Source organism: Acomys minous (genome assembly GCF_964271855.1).
Source record: "Acomys minous genome assembly, chromosome: 12".
NCBI lineage: Eukaryota > Metazoa > Chordata > Mammalia > Rodentia > Muridae > Acomys > Acomys minous.
In genome coordinates this window covers 47,193,488-47,217,254 of record NC_140493.1, presented here as the reverse complement: position 1 = coordinate 47,217,254, position 23,767 = coordinate 47,193,488, and the positions used below count along the sequence as shown (strand labels likewise).

At 45.5% G+C, this 23,767-nt stretch overlaps 2 protein-coding genes across 3 annotated transcripts in view; one reads left to right on the top strand and one right to left on the bottom strand.

The window, feature by feature from the left end:
- Positions 1-2,481, top strand: part of SLA (Src like adaptor) — a 53,071-nt gene extending 50,590 nt beyond the window's left edge. For both annotated transcript variants that reach the window (XM_084747921.1, XM_084747920.1), the window contains one exon: positions 631-2,481. In XM_084747921.1, the coding sequence (XP_084604047.1) occupies positions 631-844 (214 nt within the window). In that variant the 3' untranslated portion in view covers positions 845-2,481. The remainder of the gene's footprint in view (positions 1-630) is intronic.
- The window catches only part of TG (thyroglobulin), a gene marked incomplete at its 5' end in the record, with an annotated part of 180,634 nt that overhangs the window by 71,310 nt on the left and 85,557 nt on the right, over positions 1-23,767 (bottom strand). The window contains 4 exons of the mRNA XM_084747919.1: positions 10,330-10,532; positions 15,389-15,548; positions 17,749-17,842; positions 19,510-19,732. Coding sequence (XP_084604045.1) covers positions 10,330-10,532; positions 15,389-15,548; positions 17,749-17,842; positions 19,510-19,732 — 680 coding nt within the window. The remainder of the gene's footprint in view (positions 1-10,329; positions 10,533-15,388; positions 15,549-17,748; positions 17,843-19,509; positions 19,733-23,767) is intronic.

The following is a 23,767-nucleotide window of genomic DNA, read 5'->3' as shown; positions in this document are numbered from 1 at the left end:
AGGAATACTTCTACTAGTTTTTCTATTTATTCCATCGACAGTAATTGAGTTTCTAGTGTGTGTCTGTGAGCTGTAGTCAGTCGGCATCTCACTCATTGAGCATGGACCAAGGTATCTCATCAGTTAACTTAAAGCAAAACAGAGATCAGAATTGCCAGAGATACAAGGGAAATGATAGTTTTCTTATAAACATCATAAAGAATAAGTTCCTTAGCCTGACATAGTGGCACATGCCTGTAATCCCAGCACTCAGGGAGGCAGAAGCAGGCACATCTGTGAGTTCAAAGCCAGCCTGGTCTACAAATCGAGTCCAGGACAGTCAAGGCTATATAGAGAAACTGTGTCTTGAAATACCAAAATAAATAAATACCATTAAGATTCATTATGGGAAGTTTAAGCCACTCAAAGCAATATTGGCTTCCAATGCATACATCCTCCAAAGTCCAGAAATGGAATTCAAACCAGCTATAGAAAAACTAACCTCCTCCTCTTCTGTCTCTCCTTTCTCCTTTCTTTCTTCCTCCTCTTCCATTTCCCTTTTCATCCTTTTCACATCCTTTATCCCCATCACCCACTCTGCCCAACATCCCTCTCTTCTTTTACTTTCTGTCTGTGTCTTTCAACACATAGATTGCAGCAAGATCCAGAGGGAGCAGAGAACCCACTCGGAGTGGATGAATCCCTTTTCAGCTATGGCCTTCGGGAAAGCATTGCATCCTACCTGTCCTTGACTGGGGATGACACCAGCTCCTTTGACAGGAAGAAGAAGAGTCTCTCCCTAATCTACAATGGCAGCAAACGCAAGAGTTCCTTCTTTGCAGCACCCCAGTACTTTGAAGATTAATGCTCTGCCTGGTTCACTAAAGACAAAGGCTTTGGCTGTGACCTTATAGAAGCCAGAGTTCTCTATTCCGTGGTTCTCACCTCGTGTCTTCCAGGTAATGAGGGAAGTCACACAGAGACTGCCTTTACATACTGATCAGAGGAACTCCTCTCTGTTGTCTGATCAGGATTTTGGAACCACATCATGTTTGGATCGTCGTATAATGGGTCAGTGCTTCAAAGAGCTGTGTGTGTGTGTAAGACAGAACACTCTTGCAAGAGATTGCATGGAGACTTACTCCGCAATTCAAATAGTCCTTCTCTGAGACCCCATGGAAAGCATCCATCTGAGAAGGAGCATGGGGAAGATGGTCTTCTTAGCTCTGAAGAATGACCTCTACCTGGAGCAAAGCTAGACCTTTATGCTATGTCTCCTCTCTTTCTAAGGGACCAGTGGCACTAAACACTATCCAGAAGGACATATGGTTCTGAACCAAGTGGGATCTTCAGCATTTGTGTGCACCAAAGCCCTGTGGGCAGGAGTAGATGGCCATGCTAAGTTACAGAAGGTATAGGGCAGTGAGGGGGCAATCATGAAGGAGAGGAGGCAGCTCTACAGCAAAAACTGCTGAGATAAACAGTTTTGTCTCATCCAGTTGCTGGGGTTCTGTGTTGTTCTGGAATCCCCTGTTCCTCATGCCTATCAGGAGAGGCCTGGGTGAAGAACTGTGTTGAGGTCAAATGGGAATAAGAAGTATGAATAGCATCTTTTAACTCTGGGCTTCCAGCTGGGCCAGAGAGACAGGCGGAACAACAACATGTAACAGTGAATGTGAAACAGGGGGAACCCTCACAGTTACAATGGTCTGGGGGCAACTGAGGGTTACCCCAGGGCCTCTTGTTCCCATGGATCTACCAGGAATATAAGGGCTGTTGGATCAAGTAGATTAGAATGCTTAAGGTTTCGTTGTTGTTTTCTTTTGTTTTAAGGAAAATGATCGGCTTTAAGGGATTAATTTATTCTGTACATTTTCCCTAAGAAGGGTTGGCATCTGCATGAATAAGAATGCCCCTTCCTGGGAAAGAAGGGCCGAAGTAGCTGAATGTTGGCATATATGACCGTGGAAGGTGAAAGAAAGCTCACAGGGCACTCAGGAAAGACACACCTCCATCCAGTCTCACACCCATATTTTGCTGTGATGGCAGACAGGAGAGCCATGCTCATCCCTGATTATCACTAGGATTCTCTGTAAGAGAAGTAGAGATATGGGTAGCATTTGTCACCCACCATGTGTCCTCCATATACCTTGGCCCATACTGCAGGTAGCAATAGCAAATGCATTGGCACTTCATGTATTGCCAGAGAAAATGTTTTACACCAGAAGGCCTGTGTGCTCTCCTAGGTCTCCCCAAAGGCTATTTCAAAGAGGCTGGCCAGTGTGTGGGAAAAATGTCATACAGGGTCAATGACTTCTGCTCTGAGGCCATGATGTCTGGCTCCTGATGTGTCTCTGCTCACCATTTTCTGTGCTGATTTCTGTGATGGTCAATGTGAATGGAACTTTGGGTAGCACTTGGGGCTACTTCTGAGTGGAAAGCATTACACTTTGCCAAATCGTGTATTTATTCCTGATTAAAGTAAAACTAGTACTTATTTAACCTTGGATGAAAATGGATTTGATGTAGAGGGATTTTAAACCAGCGACACGACTACTCTGGCTAGAATACAGTGAATACAGTGGAACACACCTTTAATACCTCTCTCTGGATGGAATACAGACACTTCCTTAGTACACATCTTTAATTGCAAATAGTGAAGGTAAAGTTAGTTTGTAGAAGGAAGCAGCCATGTTTGAAAGTGACTTCTAATTGAGATAAAAAGTGAGGAATCAGAGAAAGATTGGACAGAAAAGATTGTCCAACTCTCATGAGAACAGAGAGCAAAGAGAAGGGACTTAAGAGAGAACAGTGTGTGGAGAGAGAGAGAGGGAGTAAGCAGTTTTACTGGGAAAGTTTTACAGAGACAGGTTGAGGAGAGAACAATCTAGACACGGGTAAAGACAGAATGAATAGAGGATGAGAAGGAGCCAGAAGATTAGAACAGATTTCTAAAGTTTGTTAGAGGTCAAACAGAGCAAGTCAGTCAAAGCTGAGAGGACCCAGTTTCAATCAGTCAGCTTGAGAGGAGTTTGAGCCAGAAGAGCTGAGTTGAACCAGAGTTTAGAAAGAACTAGAAAGGGTAAACTTATTCAACAGTAAGTCTCAGAGGCTCAATACATTCGAGACGCTTCCAGGAATAGGCTTAGGTTAGCAGATGGAGGCTGTAAGCCTTGGAGACAATTGCACCAAGTGAATAAAAGGTAATTACAGACCTGTGGATTGAGAAGTGTGAAAATGTCTTTCAGGAGATTAAAGGTTTTGGTTTTCAATGAAGAGTTCAACGGGAAGGACAGGTACAAAGGCCAGCAAGAGATATTGTTGTGGCTGATGTCCCCATCTCACTTCACATGAGTAGAGACAGCAGGACTCAAGAGGGAAAATGGGGTTCTTGAGATCACCACGATAGCTATCTTCACATTATTTGTGGTATTTGAGCTACTCAATCTTCTGAGAATTTCTTTCCACAAACGTTATCTGGACACCTGTTCAACTTAACTGCTGATGCTTGTGGCCGTGGAGGTCTCTGATGTCACAGAGCATTAACAAAGAGGTACTTTCTGAGGAAGGGGGTAGTATGCAGAAAATAACAGCTTCTATGTAACCGTGACTCTTTAGATGGATGCTGAGGCAGGATTGACAGATAGCTGCACAAAGATTTAGGAAAGAGTCCAGGGCAACAGGTATCAGCATGGCAGGTCCTGCGGGCTTGAGCAAGTCAGCAGGATAAGGCTCCAAGAGACCACAGGACTCTGAGGCTGTGCCTTTAGCGGAAGCAGCTATAGAAGCATCATCCTGAGGTTAAGAGTCTGCAGGGCCAGAAGGGGCGGAGCTTAGCCTGGCTATGGGAGGAAGGCAGCTTTGGGAAGGATGTAAATAGAAGAATGGTAACTGTTTATTAGGTCAGTTAGATGCTAGATGGAGGGCAACTGTTGGAAATTCCAGCATCATGTTGCCTATGAGACAATCAATAGTAAGGGTTCATAGCCTAAAAATAAAAAGGGCACCTGAGAAGGGGTAGCTACTTTGCCCCATCCCAGGCCCACATTGTACTCAGGAAGGAGGCTGTGGAAGGGGGATCCTGTCTGAAAGGGGTTTTGTGGAAGAAGGCACAGGGGCACTTATGAGATGTTTGCTCTCACTGGACTCAAGTGATCCTGGTGAACATGTGGAAATTTTTTCATGGACAGAAATGTATACAAGGAAAACTTTTGCTATGCACTGAGGCAAGATGAAGTGTAAGATGAGAATGGGTTACATAATTCTTCTTACAGGAAATCAGTCCAGGGAGAAGGCAGATGGCTCACAACCTGAAAATGATAGTTTTTGCAACATATTAAACAACCATTAAAGGTGCATGGGGGGCGGATCTTGCAGGAGGATGAGAAAAAATTTCCTGAATCTAAATTCTTAAGAGAATTCCTGAATAAAGAGAAAAAAAATTGCAGAAAATGAAGTGCTTAGGAAACAATGGCATTGTCCATTGTCTATGTTTCGACATTTTTGAGGTGCAGCTGATGAAATAGCAAAAAGGGATTTTATTGCTTCAAGTCCAGTGTATCTCAGGAAACAAAGACTGAGCCAAACTGAGCTCATCTTCTGAGTGGAGAGCTCAGAGAAGGTGACACAGGCCATGCGGACAGTAGAATCACAGGGCAGGTGTCAGAAATTTACTTTTAAAAATAGCCACAAGATAGATTTTTACAGAGAAATGTAATACGTAACATGTGATGAGTGAGATGAATATTCAAAACCTTAGGTAACACAATCAAGAAAGACAGAGAATAAGCCTAAGTCTGGTGAGTCTCCAGGGTGAGGTCTGACGAGAATCTTGTGGACCAAGATCCATCCCCCATCTCCAGCCCGCTGATATTTACACCCTTCCACTGATCAGACTCAGCCCTCCCGATGAGGTCATTGTGATGGCAGAGAAGCCTCCATAAGAAACCAGTTTTCCCCGAGTGTAATACAGACAATGTCTTACTTAGTTAGTGTTTATATTGTTGTGAAAAGACACCATGACCATGACAACTCTTATAAAGAAAACTTGTAGTTGGTGCTATCTTACAGTTCAGAGGTTTAGTTGATCATCTTCATAGGGAGAAACATGGCAGTACACAGGCCAACATGGTGCAGGAGAGGAGCTGAGGGTTCTGCATCTCGATCCACAGGCAGCAGGAAGAGAGAGTAAGCTACTAGTCCTGGCTTAAGCTTCAGAAACCTCAAAGCATACACTTTCTCCAACAAGGCCACACCTACTCCAACAATGCCAGAACTCCTAGTCTTTTTAAATAAAGCCACTCCCTGTGTTCCTGTGGGGTCCATTTTCAGTCAAACCATCACAGATGCCAGGCTTCTCATCTCATAAGGTGCTCTGACAGAAAGAAAGACAGAAAGACAGACAGACAGAGAGAAAGAAAGAAAGAAAGAAAGAAAGAAAGAAAGAAAGGAAGGAAGGAAGGAAGGAATAAAGAAAGAAAGAGGCCCTGTGCTCTGAATTGCTTTGGTTCTGGGTCTCTGTGTCATTCCTGAGACAGCAGTACAAAAAAAAAAATGACTATTCATTATCCACTGACCACAGAGAGGCTTCATAGAAAGCTCAATGTACCCAGGAGGCAAGACAGTGAACTAAGGCTATTGCTAGGGGCATTTCTGAATCAGCTTGTACCTGGACACAAGTATTTACTGACTGGAAAACATCATAGAAACTGACATGCCATTCACATGGCAGCTAGACTATAGCAAGTTGAGGGTCCTGACTCATGATTATACAAAGTTCCATGGATCTTTTTTTTTTTTACTTTATTAATTTTTTCTTGTTACATCTCAATGGTTATCCCATCCCTTGTATCCTCCCATTCTTCCTTCCCTCCCATTTTCCCCTTATTCCCCTCCCCTATGACTGTTCCTGAGGGGGATTACCTTCCCCTGTATATGTTCATAGGGTATCAAGTCTCTTCTTGGTAACCTGCTGTCCTTCCTCTGAGTGCCACCAGGTCTCCCCCTCCAGGGGACATGGTCCAAGTTGAGGCACCAGAGTATGTGAGAAAGAAGCCTACAAGTAGAACATTATGATAGGCAGATTTGGGCCCAGGGGTCCCGCTCAAACTAAGGCACCAGCCAAGGAAAATACAGGCGGTAAACCTTAAACCCCTACCCAGATCTAGACAATGGACAGAACACTCTCCACAGTAGAGTGGAGAGTGGGATATTACTTTCTCACATACTCTAGTTCCGTGGATCTTAAGCCCTATGAAAAGATCCAAAGACATTTATATATTGGGTTTTTTTCTAATTTTAAAAATGTATTCACTTTATATCTCAATCATAGTCCCCTCCCTGGTCTCCTCCCAGTCCTACCCCCATGCCCCTCCCCTAGTCCTCCTAGAGGGGGAGCCCTTCTCCCCTATCAACTGGCCCCAGCCTATCAAGTCTCATCAGGACTGCTTGCATTTTCTTTCTCTGTGGCCTGGTAAGGTGCCCTGCTGGGGGAATGACCAAAAAGCAGGCAACAGCATCCATGGCTAAGACAGCCCTTGTTCCCCTTACTAGGAGACCCACATTGAGTCTGTTGGCTACATCTGAGCAGGGATCCTAGGTCCTTTCCATGCATGGTTCTTGTTTGGTGCATCAGTCTCCTCTGCGTGCCCCTTTCCCACCCCACCCCACACCCTGGGCCAGATTGGTTGGCTCTGTTGGTCTTCTTATGGAGCTCTTGTGCCCTCTGGGTCTTTCGATGCCCCTACTCTTCCATAAGACTCGCTGCACTCTGCCCAAAGCTTGACTGTGACTCTCAGCATCTGCTTCAATCCCTTGCTGGGTGGAGTCTTTCAGAGGACATCTAGGGTAGGCTCTCGTCCTGTTCCTTCTCTTCAACTGCTTTCAGTGTCTATTCTATCTGCCCTACTGAATGGGAATTAAGCATCCTTCCTATGGTCCTGCTTATTACTTAGCTTGTTTAGATCTGTGAATTTTACTATGGTTATCCTGCATTATATAGCTAATATCCACTTATAAGTGAGTATATACCATGTATGTCCTTCTGGGTCTGGGTTACCACAGTTCTGTTATTGCCTAATTCATGGACAAAGACAAGACATCATAATGATGTAGATTTGCCCCTAAGTCAATAGATTAAATTCTATGAAGTTATACTCAAATTCCTAGCAAGATTACTAGGAAAAAAAAACTGTCGATAAAGTAATTCTGAAGTCTGGACAGAAATGTCTGTGCTCAAGACTAGTTGGGCCAATGTAGAATGAGACCACCCAGAAAACACTCCCACTGTGTGACAGGCTGCATCAAGCACAGGCAACAGTTTGTGAGACCTTTTCACCATCCTCTCATCCTCCTGGGTGTTGGTTGTAGGCTACAAGCTAGAGGCAACGTTAAGTGTCAAGAACCTGATAAGATAGTTAGACTCCTGAAAGAATTGATGTATTTGGCCGTGGTAGAACAAGAATCATACTTTTCAGGAAAATAACAATGTAACGTCAGGCAGGAAACTGGAGAGATGACCCAGTGGTTAAGAGCGCTAGCTGCTGTTCCAGATGATCTGGGATCAATTTCCAGCACCCATACAATAACTCACAGTTTTCTGTAATTCCAGTTCTAGGGCATAGAAGACTCTCTTCCGGCCTGTGCAGACACCACCAGGCACATAGTGGCACAAAAATATATACAGGCAAAATACCCATACAAATAAAGTAATATTATTTTAAATCAGGCAGAATTCCTCAAAGCTAATAAGTGGTAATCTTGTTGCTAGTGAAAATTTCCCCCTACAATGGGACAGGGGCAAGGATTGGGACCTTGGAGAAAGAGCTTTCCCATGACTTAACATAAGCCAGCCTCGAACTCACAGGAATCTACCTGCCTCTGCTTCCTAAGTGCTGGGATTTAAGGTGTGTGCTACCAACTTTAGATGCTGAGAAAACTCTGTTATAGAGGAGCAGCCACATAATGTGGGGAACCAATGATTTGATTTCAGATCTTGATCCCTCATGAAGTCTCTCCTGTGCTGAGTGTTCTTTGGTAGGTTGCTGACATTCTTCAAGCCACAGATTTCTTATCTCTAGCTAGAAAATAAAATAAAGACCCTGTGCCAGTCAGTGGGAGGACTCTGAGATAAGGTAGTGAAATTCTTGCCAAGTACAGTCCACTAAATATAGTCTATAAATCATCATCACAGCAGCCTCTCTGGGTGAATGTGTAAACAGTCCCAAACCCACGGTTTGCAGAGAATGCTAGATCTTAGTTGGGAATAAACCCGCAGCTCCCGCCCCTTGGCCAAACATCTGCTGGTAAAGAACACTATAAGAGCTGCTAATATATTGAAGCAGTTCTGTTTGCTCAGTTCCAAATAAGCTCACACACTCCCAGGGACTTCTGGGAGTGGTTGTAAAAGCTGCTTCTAAATGTGTAAAACAGATGGAAGGGTTATTTTTAAATGCACTGCCATTTGTTTCTGACATCCCTCAAACACTTAAAACTCCACAAAGGAAAAGTCTGCCTTCTGGACCTAGTGAAGGCATTCGAGAATCTCAAGGTTCTGACAAGGGTCCAGTTGCTGAAAGGGCCCTGGAGGAATACCTCTAGGGTTAGCCTAGAACACAAATGACTGGGTTTAATACCAGGACCTGGAAGGTGTTCATGCTCCAAGCTCTCACCAAGGTGCATCTTCTTCAAGGTAGAACCCATCAGCAAGAAGCATAAGAAAAGTATGGGTATTACACTAGCTTGGTCTTGCCAAGTAAGCTAGGCTGGCCAGAGAAACTCAGGGATGGAGATGCCTCCTTCTCTCTGGTGGTGGGAGTATAAGCAAACCCTGCCACATCCTACTTTTCCACATGATCCAGATTTTATGGATTAACACACACACACACACACACACACACACACACGTTCTGTAGTTTATTGACTACGTCATCTCCCCAGCACCTCCTCCATCTTTCCCTAGCTTGGGTTACTGGAGGCCTTCTCCCTACATCTCTGCTGAAATATACACTTTAAAAATTCTCCCTTTATTCAGCTCTAAGGGGTTCTTTCCAAGATGGGATCTCAAATCAGTATCCTGCCTGCTTTAAAAGCCTCTGATGTCCACCTTGTTCCCAGAAGTACTGCTCACTGTAGCCAGAAGGAAAATATTTTCATTGAGACGTAAGTCAATGGACACACAAACTGGTCTATCCCCACTATGAAATATTGTTCATATGCAAAGCCAAAGGATTTTATAAAATGTGCCATAGTCTTGGTGAAGCTTAGAGACGGTGTTTTACATGAAACACACAAATCATGAACAGCCCATGTTTCCACCAATAAGAGGTCCCAGAGTAGAGAAGATCAGAATGAAGAAGAAGAGAACCGTCCTGTGGCTTTGGGGATACGAAAGTACAGGGCTCACATTTAGTGGGTACGGAGTATCTACAGGAGATGATAAAAAGGGCCACACAGCACTGGGAATGACGTTAGTGTTGCTGACCAGACTCTTAAAAATGGCTAGGATCATAATAGGAGACACAAGCGAACCCCTTGGGTAGTTTCCACATGCACAGGAAAAGCCCAAGCTATACACCAGGCAGGCACTATTCAGACACTGTCTCCACACTGTCACTGTCACCAGGGCGCTGCCTTTGGTTACTGCTTGCTCAGCCTTTAGCCTTTCACTCAGACATTCCCTGCAGAGCCATGTCCCTTCACACCATTACCATCCCTTATCCTTGTCAAGGGCTTCTGTTTAAATGCCCCATGATCCTTTAAGGTATCTGCCTTGAACATGTGAATCTCCTGCCCTGGAACCCATAAGCCTCCTGTGGACTAAGATGTGTCTGATTTATCACAGCACTCCACCATCAAACACAGTGCTGATGAACCTCCCAGATGCTCAATATACACAGAAACCTAGTCAGTGGCAGAACAGCTCCTCATGTAGACAATTAGATCATTTCTTCCTTCTTGTCACCATCAACATCATTGAATCACCATCATCATCATCATCATCATCATCATCATTATCAGCAGCAGGAGCAGCCACAGCAGCAGTATCCCCACTCAGTAGGCATCTCAGCCCACTAGATAAAGTCCCAAGCAGTGAGTTTTCTATACTGACAAATGCATGTAACCCTAATAAAGATCCAGTGAGTAGAGACACCCAGCCATGTAGAATATTCCACATGAGTGGAAAGCTGTCCAGAAGTCTTTCAGTCTCCTGGACCACATATGACTACAGTGACAGCCAGAGCAGGATCCATGACAGCATGAGGGATGAGAGAAGACCAAAAACTGCAGCCAGTTAGTCTCCAAATTCAGGGAGGTCACTGAACAGCAATGAAAGCAAGCCATACCACTCACCATAAGCAGAGCCCTCCTGAAGAGCTGGAGCCTGGTAGCCCTGGTGATGAGAAGGTGGATGCTGGCCACATCGGCCCCACCACGGTCTGCTGCTAGTGTCACACGCTGAGGGTCCCCACCAAATGCTCCAATGTGGGTCTGCACCCAGGTCAGAGCTGCCACCTGATCCAGCAGTCCCCAGTTGCCAGCCACCTCGTCAGAGCCTGCAAAAAGAGGAATGCCATTAGCCTGTGTGTTGCAACCGCTTTGGGTGCTAAGATCACAGTGCTGTGTCAGCCACAAGGCTCCCTGAGGGGCCTTGAGCTCCTGTTCACCCAGGCCAGTACCATAAACTACAAACACAGGTGAGGACACTGAGAAGAATCTGAAATTTGGAATAAAATGTACTCTGCCTTATCTTTGCACTTTGGACTGACTAGCCAGGCAACTGGGAACATCTCTGTTCACGGAGCCATGGCTTCTCATCTGTCAATGGACAAGGCAGTGTAAAGGAGTGGGCAGAGGCTGTGCATGTTCAGTTCCAGGCCAGGGAAGGAGCTGATTCCCAGCTGAGGGCTCGGACCCTACTACAGGACCCATCAAGCAGCGGCTAGACCAGGCCAGGCAAGGAAGAACAGTCTTCCTTATGCTAATCCTCTGTGGCTTAAGAAGTGTGCCACTGAGTCCATGCCTCCTTCCTATACCACAGAATTTAGTAACCATTTGTTTAAGATGCAGCACCATTTTCAATAAAATTATTCACACACATACAAAATAGCAAAAATGTATATATCTCATTAGCTCTTTTCAGACACTGCACTGTTCGTTGGTTGCTCCACATTGCAATAATAGAGGCTCCTTGTTCATCTATTCCACAGGCGGGTCCTCCATTCTCACACTGTAGACACTAGACTTCACTTTGGTGTCATCTGAAGTTCACACATATCTTGTCTTTTCTGGCTCTGCCTTTACAGGCTTGGCAGGGCACCTAGTACAGGAGTCTCTGGGTGTTTCTGCAAGCAAGTTGCTAGACTGGCTTAGACTGAGCCAGCACTGAATAAGGAAGGCATCATCCCATGGGCTGGGCTCCTGAGCTGTGTGCAAAGGAGAAAATGAACAGAGCACCAGTACTCAGTCTGCTCTGTGTCCTGCACTGTGTACAGTGTTATCAGATACCTTAAGCTCATGATGGACTGTACTATGAAGATGTGAGGTGGAGCCAAAACAAACTCCAGTTTTGTCAGATATCTTGCCACAGCAAAAAGAAAGAGTACAGAATATCCATCACCATCTGCGCGCATGCGCGTGCACACACACACACACACACACACACACACACACACAGGCCCACAACTCTCTTAAGCTCCACATCCAGCTCTGAGACTTCACAGCTAAAGCTATGATTGAGGGCATTCTATAATAAACAAGCAAAGATTGGAAAGACCCCTATATTCCCAAATAGAATAGGTAGGAAAAATCTTACCTGCTCACTGCCTGACCCACTATTTACAGTGCTGAAGAGAATACCAGCTCAGAGCACATAAATAACACAAACTACTTTTCCAGCTGGGCAACTTCTCTGCTAATGCTTTCTGTGTTTTGGGCCTGGTGAAGCTATTGGTCAGCCCTGTCCTCACTGTGGTGTTTTTGAATCGCTCCTGGGTCCTATTTGTCAAGATCAATGTGTTTGTTTCCTCTGGGCCTCTAGGTGTCCAGGAGAACAGGGTGGTGAGTGAGTAAGAACAAAGCCTGAGAGTCTAGGAAGAGATAGCCACAGCCTTCATCACCAGGAACAAAGTGAGAGAAATGTTCTGGTGCTTGTTTCCCACTGTGTGATGAGGATTAACATAGAAGTTCTGCAAGCTTTGTATTCTTGGGAAATAAGAACTGGGGTTCTTCAGTAAGACCTCAGCAAACAAAGGCAAATCTGGCTTCCTCCAGTGCCAAGTACTGTGCCAGGAACTGCTGAAGGCAGAAAGCAGCCTTGGAGCATAGTTCCCAATGTTCACCCACTCCAGTGTATACATTCCGTATCACACGCACACCTCATAATGTGTGTATTTCCTATGCATACACTTCTCAGTGCACAAACTCTTCAGTGTTCACACCTCCTAATGCATATTCTCCTCAGGCATACAAAGGCAGGGGATAGGTTACTGTGCTGGGAGGTGTCTGGTTCATCTTTGGCCTTCATTGGTAAAGATAGACTTTTGAGCATAAAAATTATCTAGTTGCAAAAAGCAAATGTGAGATTGAATAGGAAGTCAAACTCTAACTCACAGTGAGAACTCCTTGGCTTAAAAGTCAGTCCAATTCCATAAACATCTTTTGAAATTTTTACGACAGGCATTAGAGAGTACAAGTGCTGATTTACAGAAGCCTTGCCCTCTCATCAAATCTCCTAACTCCCTAAGTCCTAGAGGACTGTCTCCCAGTCTGTCAGCTCCAGCAGTATATATGATGCTCCCTTGTAAGGCTATGGGGCGAAGTCCAAGCTGTCTTTCCCTCAGAGTCCTGCTCCAAAGCCACCTTCCTCAGTCATGCCTACCCCTATACATCTATGTATACACACACACACACACACACACACACACACACACACACATACACACACAGCCCACCCTGAAACTGGCTACACAGAGGGACACTGATGCAAGTGGAGCCTTTCTGGACATCATGTTACTATGTTTGTGTCTTCTTTCTCTGATCTAACCCACACTTCCAGGTGCACAGCCTTCTGGACAAGACCACTCAGCATGTATCTACTTATCCCTTTATTACTTGAATGGCTCTCATCTGTTCATTCCATTTCTTTAACAACTACAGAGGACCTCAACAGGACCTAGTTTTATCATGGACTCTGGTGAGTAATGCAAAGCCATGGGCCTAGATGAAATCCTAGCTCCTACGCCTGTTCAGAACAGGGGTCCTGGGAAGACTACTTAGTGTCCATGCATTTTGATTCCCTCCACGTGTAAAGTGACTGGTTCATTCAGTCCTGCTGATGACAAAATTAATGTATGTAAAGGGAACAGGACTGCGCTGAAGTAGACAACACAGTTATGCTTTTATTCGGAAATACAATCAAACACATTGATACCCAAGAAGCATCTCATTGATGTTCTTAGCAGGGCCAGCTTTATCTTCACAGTTGCTTAGAGAAGATACAGGACCCTCTAAGAGGCCCAGAGTACCTGGTGGCCAAAGTCATGTCAGTGTGTGGTTACTATGGTACGGCAATGGTCTTCCATCTGGTTCCTGGTTCTGAGCACACTCCCTCTGTTCCTACACTACCAAGGGCACCTGTAGGGCCCATTGTCTATCCCATCTTCCTCATCCCTGTACCCAATATTCCAGGGCCCTGGCTGGGTACTTTACCAGAAGTGAAGGCTATGGGATTCAGGGTGGAGAAAATGGCTTTCCCTCACCTACCTCCCATCTTTCCACTCTGGGCAGATGTGCGGGGAAGCAAAGTACAATAGACCCAGAAGCTCTGGAATGAGGGAGGTACCCTGGGACCAGGGGTAAAGTGAGCAGAGCAAAAGGGACCACCCCCCATGGCTAAATGACAGCTGAGGAGGAACTCTGATGGATGGACAAGGTGTTCAGAGTGATTTCTAGACCTCCAAGAAGCCGCTGTGGCCCAGGGTTTCTCCTTGCTGCTGTCTGAGCAGCAGAGAGATGACTTCAAGCTTAGTCTGCCACTGTCTGTGGATGGTCAACAAGGGCTTCGGCCTCTCTGATCCTTGGTCTCTCCCCTGGAAAATGGCATAGCAGGCAGGCCCAGTGCTGCGTGAGAACTGTATGAAGGAATCCAGGCGTTCCTCTGAAGTCTAACTTGTTGCTTCTCACTGAGTTTTTTAGTTCCCCCCCCCCCCCACAAATGTTCAGGAAGCATTGGTGTAAGTCAGAAAGGAGTAGGTGTTCTGGAAGTTTCGGTTACCTTCTCTCAGATGCCTACACCAGAGGTCAAAATGAGTTTGCCTGTCCAGAAGGGTATGATTTTTCAAGATTTCACTCTCTGAAATCCTAATTACCATCCCTCTCAGGACAGAGGACATGTGGAAAGTCACTCTGCTGTCTAGAGAAGCCTTGAGCCAAAATTAGCTGTGTCTGGAAAGAGCTCTCTGGGGCCAGCTTCAGTCAGCTAAGCCTCAAATGTCACTTAAAGATCCAGAGAGATGATGGCTTTGTATTTGAATGGAGGACCAAAAAAAAAAAAAAAAAAAAAAAAAAAAGGATTTTTTCCTTTCTAAAAAAAAGAAAGGTCACATGTGAATAATCCTCTACATCCCAGAAAAACGTGCACAACACTCCAGCACCACATACTGCCTTCACCTCTCACACATCCTAGCATCTGGCAGGAGATGGAGAATGCAGAAGGCTCTACTCACATCCACGGCTCTCAGCTGAACCTATTGCTCCAAAGGAAACCCAAAGCTGCCCTTCATTAGAAGCTCCATCAGCTTTAAGATGTTTTACATTAACTACTGCCTGCTGTGTAGGCCACCCTAGTACTTCTAGGGCTTTTAAGCCTTCATACCACATGGTCCTCCCCTAGCACAGACCACCCACCCACATTCTTTCTGGCTTTCCTGCCTTGCACCTGTCCACCCCAGGACTCAGAGGATATCTCTAGAAATCAGACCCTATACTCGAGGACTTGAAAACCTCTTGAATTCACCATCTTTCTTAGCTTTGAAAGTAGAGAAAGACCATTCTTATTTTAGAAAGGGGAGATCTACCACACTGGAAGAAAGAGAGGGTTGGTAGGTCTGAGGTCATACTGCTGATGACAGCCAGTACTGCCCTTAGCTCTTCAGATCCCAATGCCCTACCCTCTCCACTAGTGCCCTACACTTCCCCTATCACAGAGGTATAGTTAGGCAGATAAGATAGAGGGTGATTGTACTGGGCCAGGACTCTACTCTGCCCAAGCAGCTGGCAGAGGGGAGCATGACTCTGAGCACAAACAGATTCGCGGTGAGACTAGAATACTTCCTCTTTTAAACAAATTGTCTTAGTTAGCTTTTATAGTGATGGAAGGATCATTGCCCTGCTCATAACACCAGCAGCTCACCTGAACTCAGGAAGCCGAAGACCCCAAGTCTGTAGTTGGCAGTGACTACTATGAAGTTGCCAACTGCAGCCAGGATGGAGCCATCAATAGTCAGCTGTCCTCCACTGCCTTCTGTCTCCATGGTATTGTGGAAGAACACCAGAACTGATGCGTTGGGGACCTGAAGGGATTAGAGAGATAGAAGAGGTTGAAGTTGAGCTTGTGGAAGGGATAACTGCCATTCATGAAACCAGACTGTGAGCCCACACTAGTCCTCTTGCCAGCCCTACCTTGATACATGTTTAACTCCATCCAATGGACTGAATTTTAGCCTCCAGATTCATACACTGCTGCCTGAATCCATAGCTCAGAAGATGATCATACTTGGAGACCTGATTGTAGCCCTATGTATGAACTCTGATCCCATAAGAACAGTGTCCTTTTAAGGAGAAGGGATTTGTACACAGCCATACACAAGGGGAAGACCCTGGGAGAAGGTACTAAGCGCAAGCCAAGAAGGTAGGCAATGGGCAGGGGAAACTTGCCATGTGGCCATTTGAGCTTAGACTTCAAGCTTCTGAAATGTGAGAAAAGCAAGTATATGTGGTTCAGGTTGTCTGACTGGGGAGGTCTGTAATGGCATCCCTAAGGAGTTTCCTGCACCTATTATATGGGCAAGAAAATGGAGACTTTCAGAAGTAAGGGAGTAGGGGTAGGGACAAGGCTCAAGACATGGAGAGCTCCTTCCTCCCAGTACCCTGGTCTATTACAGAAGACTTCTTAGTCCTTGTAGCCGCACAGTGACAAGTTCCAAATGCCAGGCCTGGTCTCTCTTCCAGTGTATTCTGAGACATTTACCTTGGTGACACTCTATCTTAAGGTGGGATAGATTCCCATGTGTGGGAATGTAGATTCTCCATGCAGGCTTTTATGGACCTCAAGGAAGGCTAGCTCTGACACTGAGCCTCATTGTCTCAGGGACTATGGAAGAGGGCAGGGTAAACCCTGGGGATGAGCCAGTTGGCGGTAATTATCCAATACTGATAACAGAGGTTCCATTCAGCCTGTGTCCACTGTGATACAAAGCATCTACAGGCTTTTTCTTCAGGACCTGTCAGTTGGGTGCACAGGTCTCACATTGCTGAGATCAACTCCCTTCCCGAAGACTACAATAGGGCTATAACAATGGCCCAAGATCATCAGCCAAATACCCACAGGGGTACTTAGGGGAGGAAGCCCTGGAGTCAGAGTCAAGAAATAGGACTCATTCTCTACTCTGCATGTCCTTACATCAGCCAGCTCTTATAGCTTCAACATGGCGTATCTGCCTGTATTTTATCTTTTCATTTCTGATGTCATAAGTATAAAATATTCTGTAAGCCATACAGCACCTAACTCCAGCCTCAACCAATCTGCTGTAATTGTTCTCCTATTGAGTGACCTGGGAATGTCAGACTAAGCTCCCAGCCCTCTCACCTGTGAGAGTGATTAAGGTCTCTGAGAGGTGCTAGGAGGCCTGCAGTCACACTCCAGACAGGCGGCCACCTCCCCTGTTTGTTCTCTTTCCACCCTGTCAGTATCTATGCCCAAATGACCATGGTTACTTTTTACTTCTAGCCGGAAGCAACTCATTTCTTCAGCTGTGGTCTTACCATGCCAATTTGACTGCCATTCCCAAGGTTCCCCTTATGTGTCACTGCCCCATAAAGCCACAGATCAGGCACCTACCTAATGAAGAACTGGTGTAATTCTCACAAGCTCTTTGAGATCAGATGCCATGCCACTTTTCTTCCTTCCCTCCAACCTGCTACCTTGGGCTCATGGAACCTGAGTTGCCTTTGTAAGGATACTTGAAGGAGTGAGATCTGGGAGGGCTGCTGTTTCCAGCATGGTAGCATTGTAGTGTGACCAGCTCTGGGCAAAATGAAACCTTGTCACCTCCTCCCTTCTACGTTCCATAATTCTGTACTGTGGCTAATGAGAGCTTTCATGTCTGTGCTCGCCAAAACCATCAGGCAGTAGCACTGAGTTTCCTAGGTGTTGTTCCCAGCCCCACATGTACCGCATGTGCTCCTGCTTCCTTTCTCCTTCCATAGGCTGCGCTCCTCCAACCACTCCACCCCAAGACAGCAGTGGCTTCTTAAGCATATACAGGAAGAATTGTGGTCAAGGTCACAGTCTAACACTTCACCTTCATACATCTCACACAAGAGCCTTCCTGGAAAGTTCTGATGTCCCTCAATCCCTTTCATAAAGGGAGCTCAGTGCCTCTAAGGATAGTGCTGTAGGAACACAGGCTCTGTGGAGCTCAGGGAAGGAGGGAACAGCATTGCCAAAGGGAGTTATTCATTAGAGAACACAGCAAGTGCTCCTAAACTCACCAGGTTCTCGGGAACAAAGATGTTGAGATACAAGCAATCTTCACTGATTTGGGGTGGTGTCGGGGTACGGGTACCTGGCTGCCAGCAACTGGCCCTGCAGAAATAAGGCATGGAATTTTCAGAAAAATAAGAAAGGGACCTGTCCTATCCTTCCTCCATACCCACCACTGATGACCAAAACCAAATGCCTGGTTTTTCTTTAGCTCTGAAACAGTGACAAAGCTCCAAGTCATAGGTATGGCCAGGAAATAGAAGGCATAGCAACATATCTATGGCATTATTTGGCCTGTGTAGAAACTTGTCACTCAGAGGTAAACATGACGCCCAGGGACCAGGCCAGAGAAGGAGACTGGAAGCTGGCAAGACCTTGGCCCTTCCTTACTGTGATGCACAGACTCTGCCCTGAGAAGAGATGTCAGATCCACCTCCTCCATCAGTCAAGAGGATTGGATGCCAGTTCAAGTGTCCTCTTGACTCATCTGAGACCACTCCTAATGGCTACTCAAGGATCATCTACACAAGGCCACTGGATTCATCTCCTAAGAGCTGCCAAACCCAGGCTATAATGACTGAGCTCTCTAGTTACTGTCTACCCATGATCGGGTGTTCATCTACCTCTTCTGTTCCCTGGGTACATCATAGTATAGAAAGAGTCTCTATTTAGTGCCTCTGGGTTTGGTCTTTCCCAATGGCAGGGCCAACTTAACTTCACTCTGACCCACCTTCCTTTGCTGTTCTACTGTCATATTTTCCACGGAGCTTCAGGAGCCCCTCACCCATCCTTCTAGGTTCAGCAGCTAAAAAGTGGCCATAGAGGGCATGGATAACACTGCTCCTGAGGACAGAACCATAGGGCCCCAGGTGGGGTTGCAGGTGACAGAAGTACCACCTTAGTGTCTACATCCCCCAGGGCTAAGTTATTTCTCACAAAATACTCCAGTGGTAGTCATCACATGTCAATGTTTACATGATATGTAATGAATATCATTAAAGGTTTGATGAGGGGAAATCATGGAATCTAAGTGATGAGCTCAGAAAAGAAGGGAGAGGAGAAAGAAGAAAACTATAGTACCTATATTGTTCTAGTTAGGGAGGGGTCCTCTTAATTTTCTTTACATTGACTTATTCATCTTTCCCAGCCTGCTGCATTTCCAGTCCCATTAAGTTACATGTGTAGCCAGGCATGGTGAGATATATATATATATAGTCCAAAGCACTCAAGATGTTAAAGGCCAGCCTGGAACTACATAATGAGACCCTATCTCAGAAAGAGAGGGAAAAAAGAACAAGATGGAGGAAAGAAGAAGAAAGAAAGAAAGAAAGAAAGAAAGAAAGAAAGAAAGGGAAAGCACCTTTAGTACATCAGATGTCCCTGACTTTGACACCTACAAGACTGGTATGATGTACATGGCCATTTCAGGCCTGGCCCGTATGAACCTCCTGCAGATTCTCCCAAGGCTTCATGTACCTGGACAAAAATGCCCAAGGAGACCTTGGAAGATCCATGCTTGTACATGCAGCACCACCTTGGCCTAGGTTCCAGTATCACTGCCTGGAGCAGAACACACAGGCCTTTCACCAGATGGCCTACCTGTGAGCAAAGGACCTATCGAAACTGGGCACTGTGTCAGCCCTAGTGTTATTTAATGGAACGCATTACCATATCTTGTTCTAACCAGAACACCTGGCTCTGCCATGATGGATTGGACAAGAACAGGCATTCTTTGGGCACTCAGCAAAATAGTGTCACTTTTTCCATACCTTGGCTTGGTGGCATCCCAGGAGCCTGTCCAATTCAAGAGCTGTGGTGCCCGGAAGCGGTTGTCGGCCAAGGGTGGGGCAGCATACGGAACTCCAAGGAACTGGTATACCTGCTTCCAGGAAGTGCCCACCTTGACAACTTGGGACCCACCCTGAAGCTGGCCAAAGGGGTCAATGCGTACAGAGGGTGTAGATGTTACATCAGAGTGGAGCAAAGGGATTCCTGGTGAGAAGGTAAGAGCACAGAGGTAGACAAAGACAGTGAGAGGTGGCACTCCTGGTGGCTTGCAGCAAGAATACAAATATCCTTGCAGTTTGAGGGAGCTTGAAAATAGCAGTGGTCATGCTCCTCCATAGTTAAGAATTGGCCAAGATTAGCATTCAATGTCAACAACACCAACTGTGAATAGTAATAGCAGAGGCTGCTCCATGAGGCATGAAGCTCCATGAGGCAAGGGCTCTTTGGCTCCTGTTCATGAACTATCTCTTGTATTTTTCCTTTTTTTTTTGTTAAAGACTTATTTATTATTTATACAGTATCCTGCCCACACATGTGCCTGCCCACCACAAGAAGACACCAGATCTCATTACAGGTGGTTGTAAGCCACCATGTGGTTGCTAGCAGATGGTGCTCTTAACTTCTGAGCCATCTCTCCAGCCCTCTTGTATTTTTCTGATGCTCCTGAAGAGCAAGTGCTAAGCCAGGTCCATACCCCATACCTTGGGCCTACAGTGAGAGATAATCCATCCCCCAGGAGTCTGGAGTAAGACCTATCATCAAGCATAACTCTTATTTCTTATTCCCCAGAAGGCCTGGATCACTCATACTGGAAGATGGATAAAAGCATCTCTCCAGTCAGCTATCACACATTTGGGACAAGTGAGTCTGTCCACAATTTATTTTTGAAATATGTCTGGAACACTCTTTTTTTTTCAGTCTTGTAACTAAATGGTTTACAGCCCTAGGGTGGAGACAGGCTGTGATGGGTGATTCAGGACTCAGCTCTCCTGCCCTAGCTCAGCATAAGTTAGGTCTGGTCAGAGTTCCCCCTTCCAATTGGTTCATCACTTCAGGCCTCCTCTTCCAGGCCTTCCCTTCTGGGTTCATGTCTCAAGTCTTGGTTTATAAGGTCATATCTGGTGCCACTTATCCCTGTTCAGTGAACTGGAGGTTCTCCAAATCCATGCCGCCACACTAATCCGTTCACTGAGGGCTACCCTATATTATTTCTGCTCCTGCCTCTCTTCCCCCTCATTTGTTGATTCAGTAAACTTTAGTGGGACCCAGGCTCAATGCTAAGGGTCTTAAGATGGTTTCTTACAAGACTTAGGCCTTGGACAGTTAACCTATAAAAAATAGGAAAAAAAGATGTGGGTGGTTGTGGTGGTGGTGGTGGTGGTGTGTATGTGTGTGTGTGTGTGTGTGTGTGTTAAGTATGTATATGTATATATGTATTATGTATTTGTGGATGGATGGATGGATGGATGATGGACGGATGCAAGAAATCTCTTATTGTCCTAAGGTAGGCTTGCTTTGCACTGAGATGACAGAAAACAAAGCCATTCTGTTTTCTACATAGCTCACTCTGTAAACATGCATCTATCATAGCGATGACAAACAGAAATGCAAGAGAGAAGGCTGTGGGCAGAAGCCTAACCATTCACAAAGAACCATTGCAGGATGCAGTGATTCTCGGCTGGAAGCATTTCTTAACCTGAGGAGATATTGATCATATCTAGGGTCATTTTGAGTTGTCACTAGGTTGTGGAGAGTTGTAATTAATATCTATCTGGTGATTCTATAACAGATATGTCAGAGGATTATAAAGCTAAATAGCCTGCTATGGTGTCTATTGGTGACCTGGCCACAAGGCTCAGCAGGCTGAAGCAGAATCCATAATGCTCTGGTAGCACACCTGATCCTCACATGATGCCTGGAACAAATGAATTTGGTTAAAGCTTGTGTTGTGTCTGACCCTCAAATTCCCTCATGTGCATCGTGAATGGTAGCAGTCCTATAACATAATGTTGTCAAGAATGAATGGCAACAAAGTGTACGTCTTAAGGCTGGTGCCTGGCCAATGGAAGGGCCTGTACATGCGCGTGGTCAAATGGAAGGAGAGAAAGACAGAGAAATAGATGGATGCAAGGTGAGTTGGGAGAATGGAGGAAGAATAAAGGATAAGTGACTAAGCAAGTTAAAGGAATAAGGGAAGGACAAAGAGAGGATAGAGGGAGAAGACAGAGGGACAGGGGATAAATGGATGGAGGATAGGCAGGTGGATAAGTGGGTAAATGAATGGAAGGAATAAGTAAGAGATATAGGAAAAGATGAAGAAAGAATAAGGAAGAGGGAGAGAGCAGAAGATGGATAGAGGGAGAAAGAAGAAAGACTTCATTAAAAAGAAAAACTACTGTAGTATGAGGTGGAACCCCAAATGGAAACATGATGAAAAGAGGCAATTGTTTGCTAGTAGGGCTAAAGTACAAATCATGACTATATTACCAACAGCTGTAAATCAAGGGGCCTGTGACTCCTAAGATGGACGAGATCTCTTCCGCATCATGGGAAACAGCTGTATGCCCTGGGCTGGACCTATGCTAAGGCAGGAGCAAGAATGGAAAATATCAAGTCTGAAGACCTCATCAGAGTTTCAAGTGTGTTTCCCATGGGAGGCTCTCTGATATTGCCTGCTCAGGCTGTCTGCATGTATGAACCTAGGGAACACACTAGGTGGACAGATTTCCCTTTGACCTCTTGTAGACATAATGGATATTCCACAAATGGTATGTATTAAGTCACGTGACTGGCTTGGCTATGGAGAGTACTCTATTTTGCAGGTGCAAATGTGCATACTACTCCTCAGCACATGAATATATACTTAACTGCAGTCCTGAAGTAAGAGAGAGGCATCTAATGTGTTTCTTAAAATCTAATCTCAATATTAAGGTTCTTCTCAGCAGAACTTCCACATAGGTTAGCTGTACTCTTGGTTGAATATACTATTAAAAATCTACTCAGAGCTCCACAAGAAGACCAACACAGCCAACTAACCAGAGTCTAGGGGTGAGGCATCAGGGCTTGCAGAGACTGAAGCAACAACCAAGGACCATGCATGGACTAGACCTAGACTCCCTACACAGACATAGCTGATGGGCAGCTCAGTCTTCATATGAATCCCCTAGTAAGGGGAATGGGGGCTGTCTATGACATGGTTTATGTTGCCTGATTTTTAGTCACTTCTCCCTGGTGAGGCTGCCTCTCCGGGCCACAAAGGAAGAGGATGCACCTAGTCCTGATGTGACTTGATGTGCTGGGATGAGTCAGTGGGGGAGGGGCTTTCCTTTTCTGAGGAGTAAGGGAGGGAGGGAAGGATAAGGGGAAGAGGGAAGAAGAGTGGTCTGGGGAAAGAGCAGGGAGGCAGCTATGATAAGGATGTAAAGTGAATAGATAGATAGATAGATAGATAGATAGACAGACAGACAGACAGACAGACAGACAGAAAATCTACTTAGATCGACTCTATAATATCAGTATCCAGATAGAAGGTAAAACCAAGGGTCTAGGAGTTTGCCAGGACTGAGAGACATTCATAGGCTGAAGGCTGAAGGGGGCAGGAGGAGGGCATCTCTGGCCTGCAGAGAGGACTGAAGAAATGACTGTGTGTTGGAGGGTGTAGGAACATCCCAGTCACTCCTGACTTTGACAATAAAGTTTTAGAGTGAGCAACACAATCGTGTGCATTGCTTTGTTGTATACTATTGTTCTTATCTAAGAATGGCAGTTATAATAACATGTAGTTATTAAACATGTTATTTTTTTCATAAGATCCTTTCTAGAGAACATGTGTGACTGTGCTCCGGGAGACAGGATGCTGGGTACATCCAGCCCCTCAATGGACATCCACTTCTGGTGTGTGTAGTAGGGCAGGGCATCCCCACAGTCTCTTGCTCATGTTCCCTGTCTCACAGCTTTTTACTGGTTTCCTCAGTGATAGATTTATATAAATCTCTCCCCTTGACTGGGTCACGAGTGCCTGCCATACACTAAATGTGATAATTCATTTATATGTAGTGCTGTGGGTAGAACCCAGGGCCTGTACATGCTAGGTAAAAATCCTACTAATCAGCTATAGCCCCAGTCCTGGATGATTGTAAACTCAACTGAGCTGAGAAGGTTCCCTCTGAGCTGTTATGACCTGCTCATTAGGCAGCACCTCCTGAAGTAGGAGGTGATAGTAGGGAACAGATCTGCCGC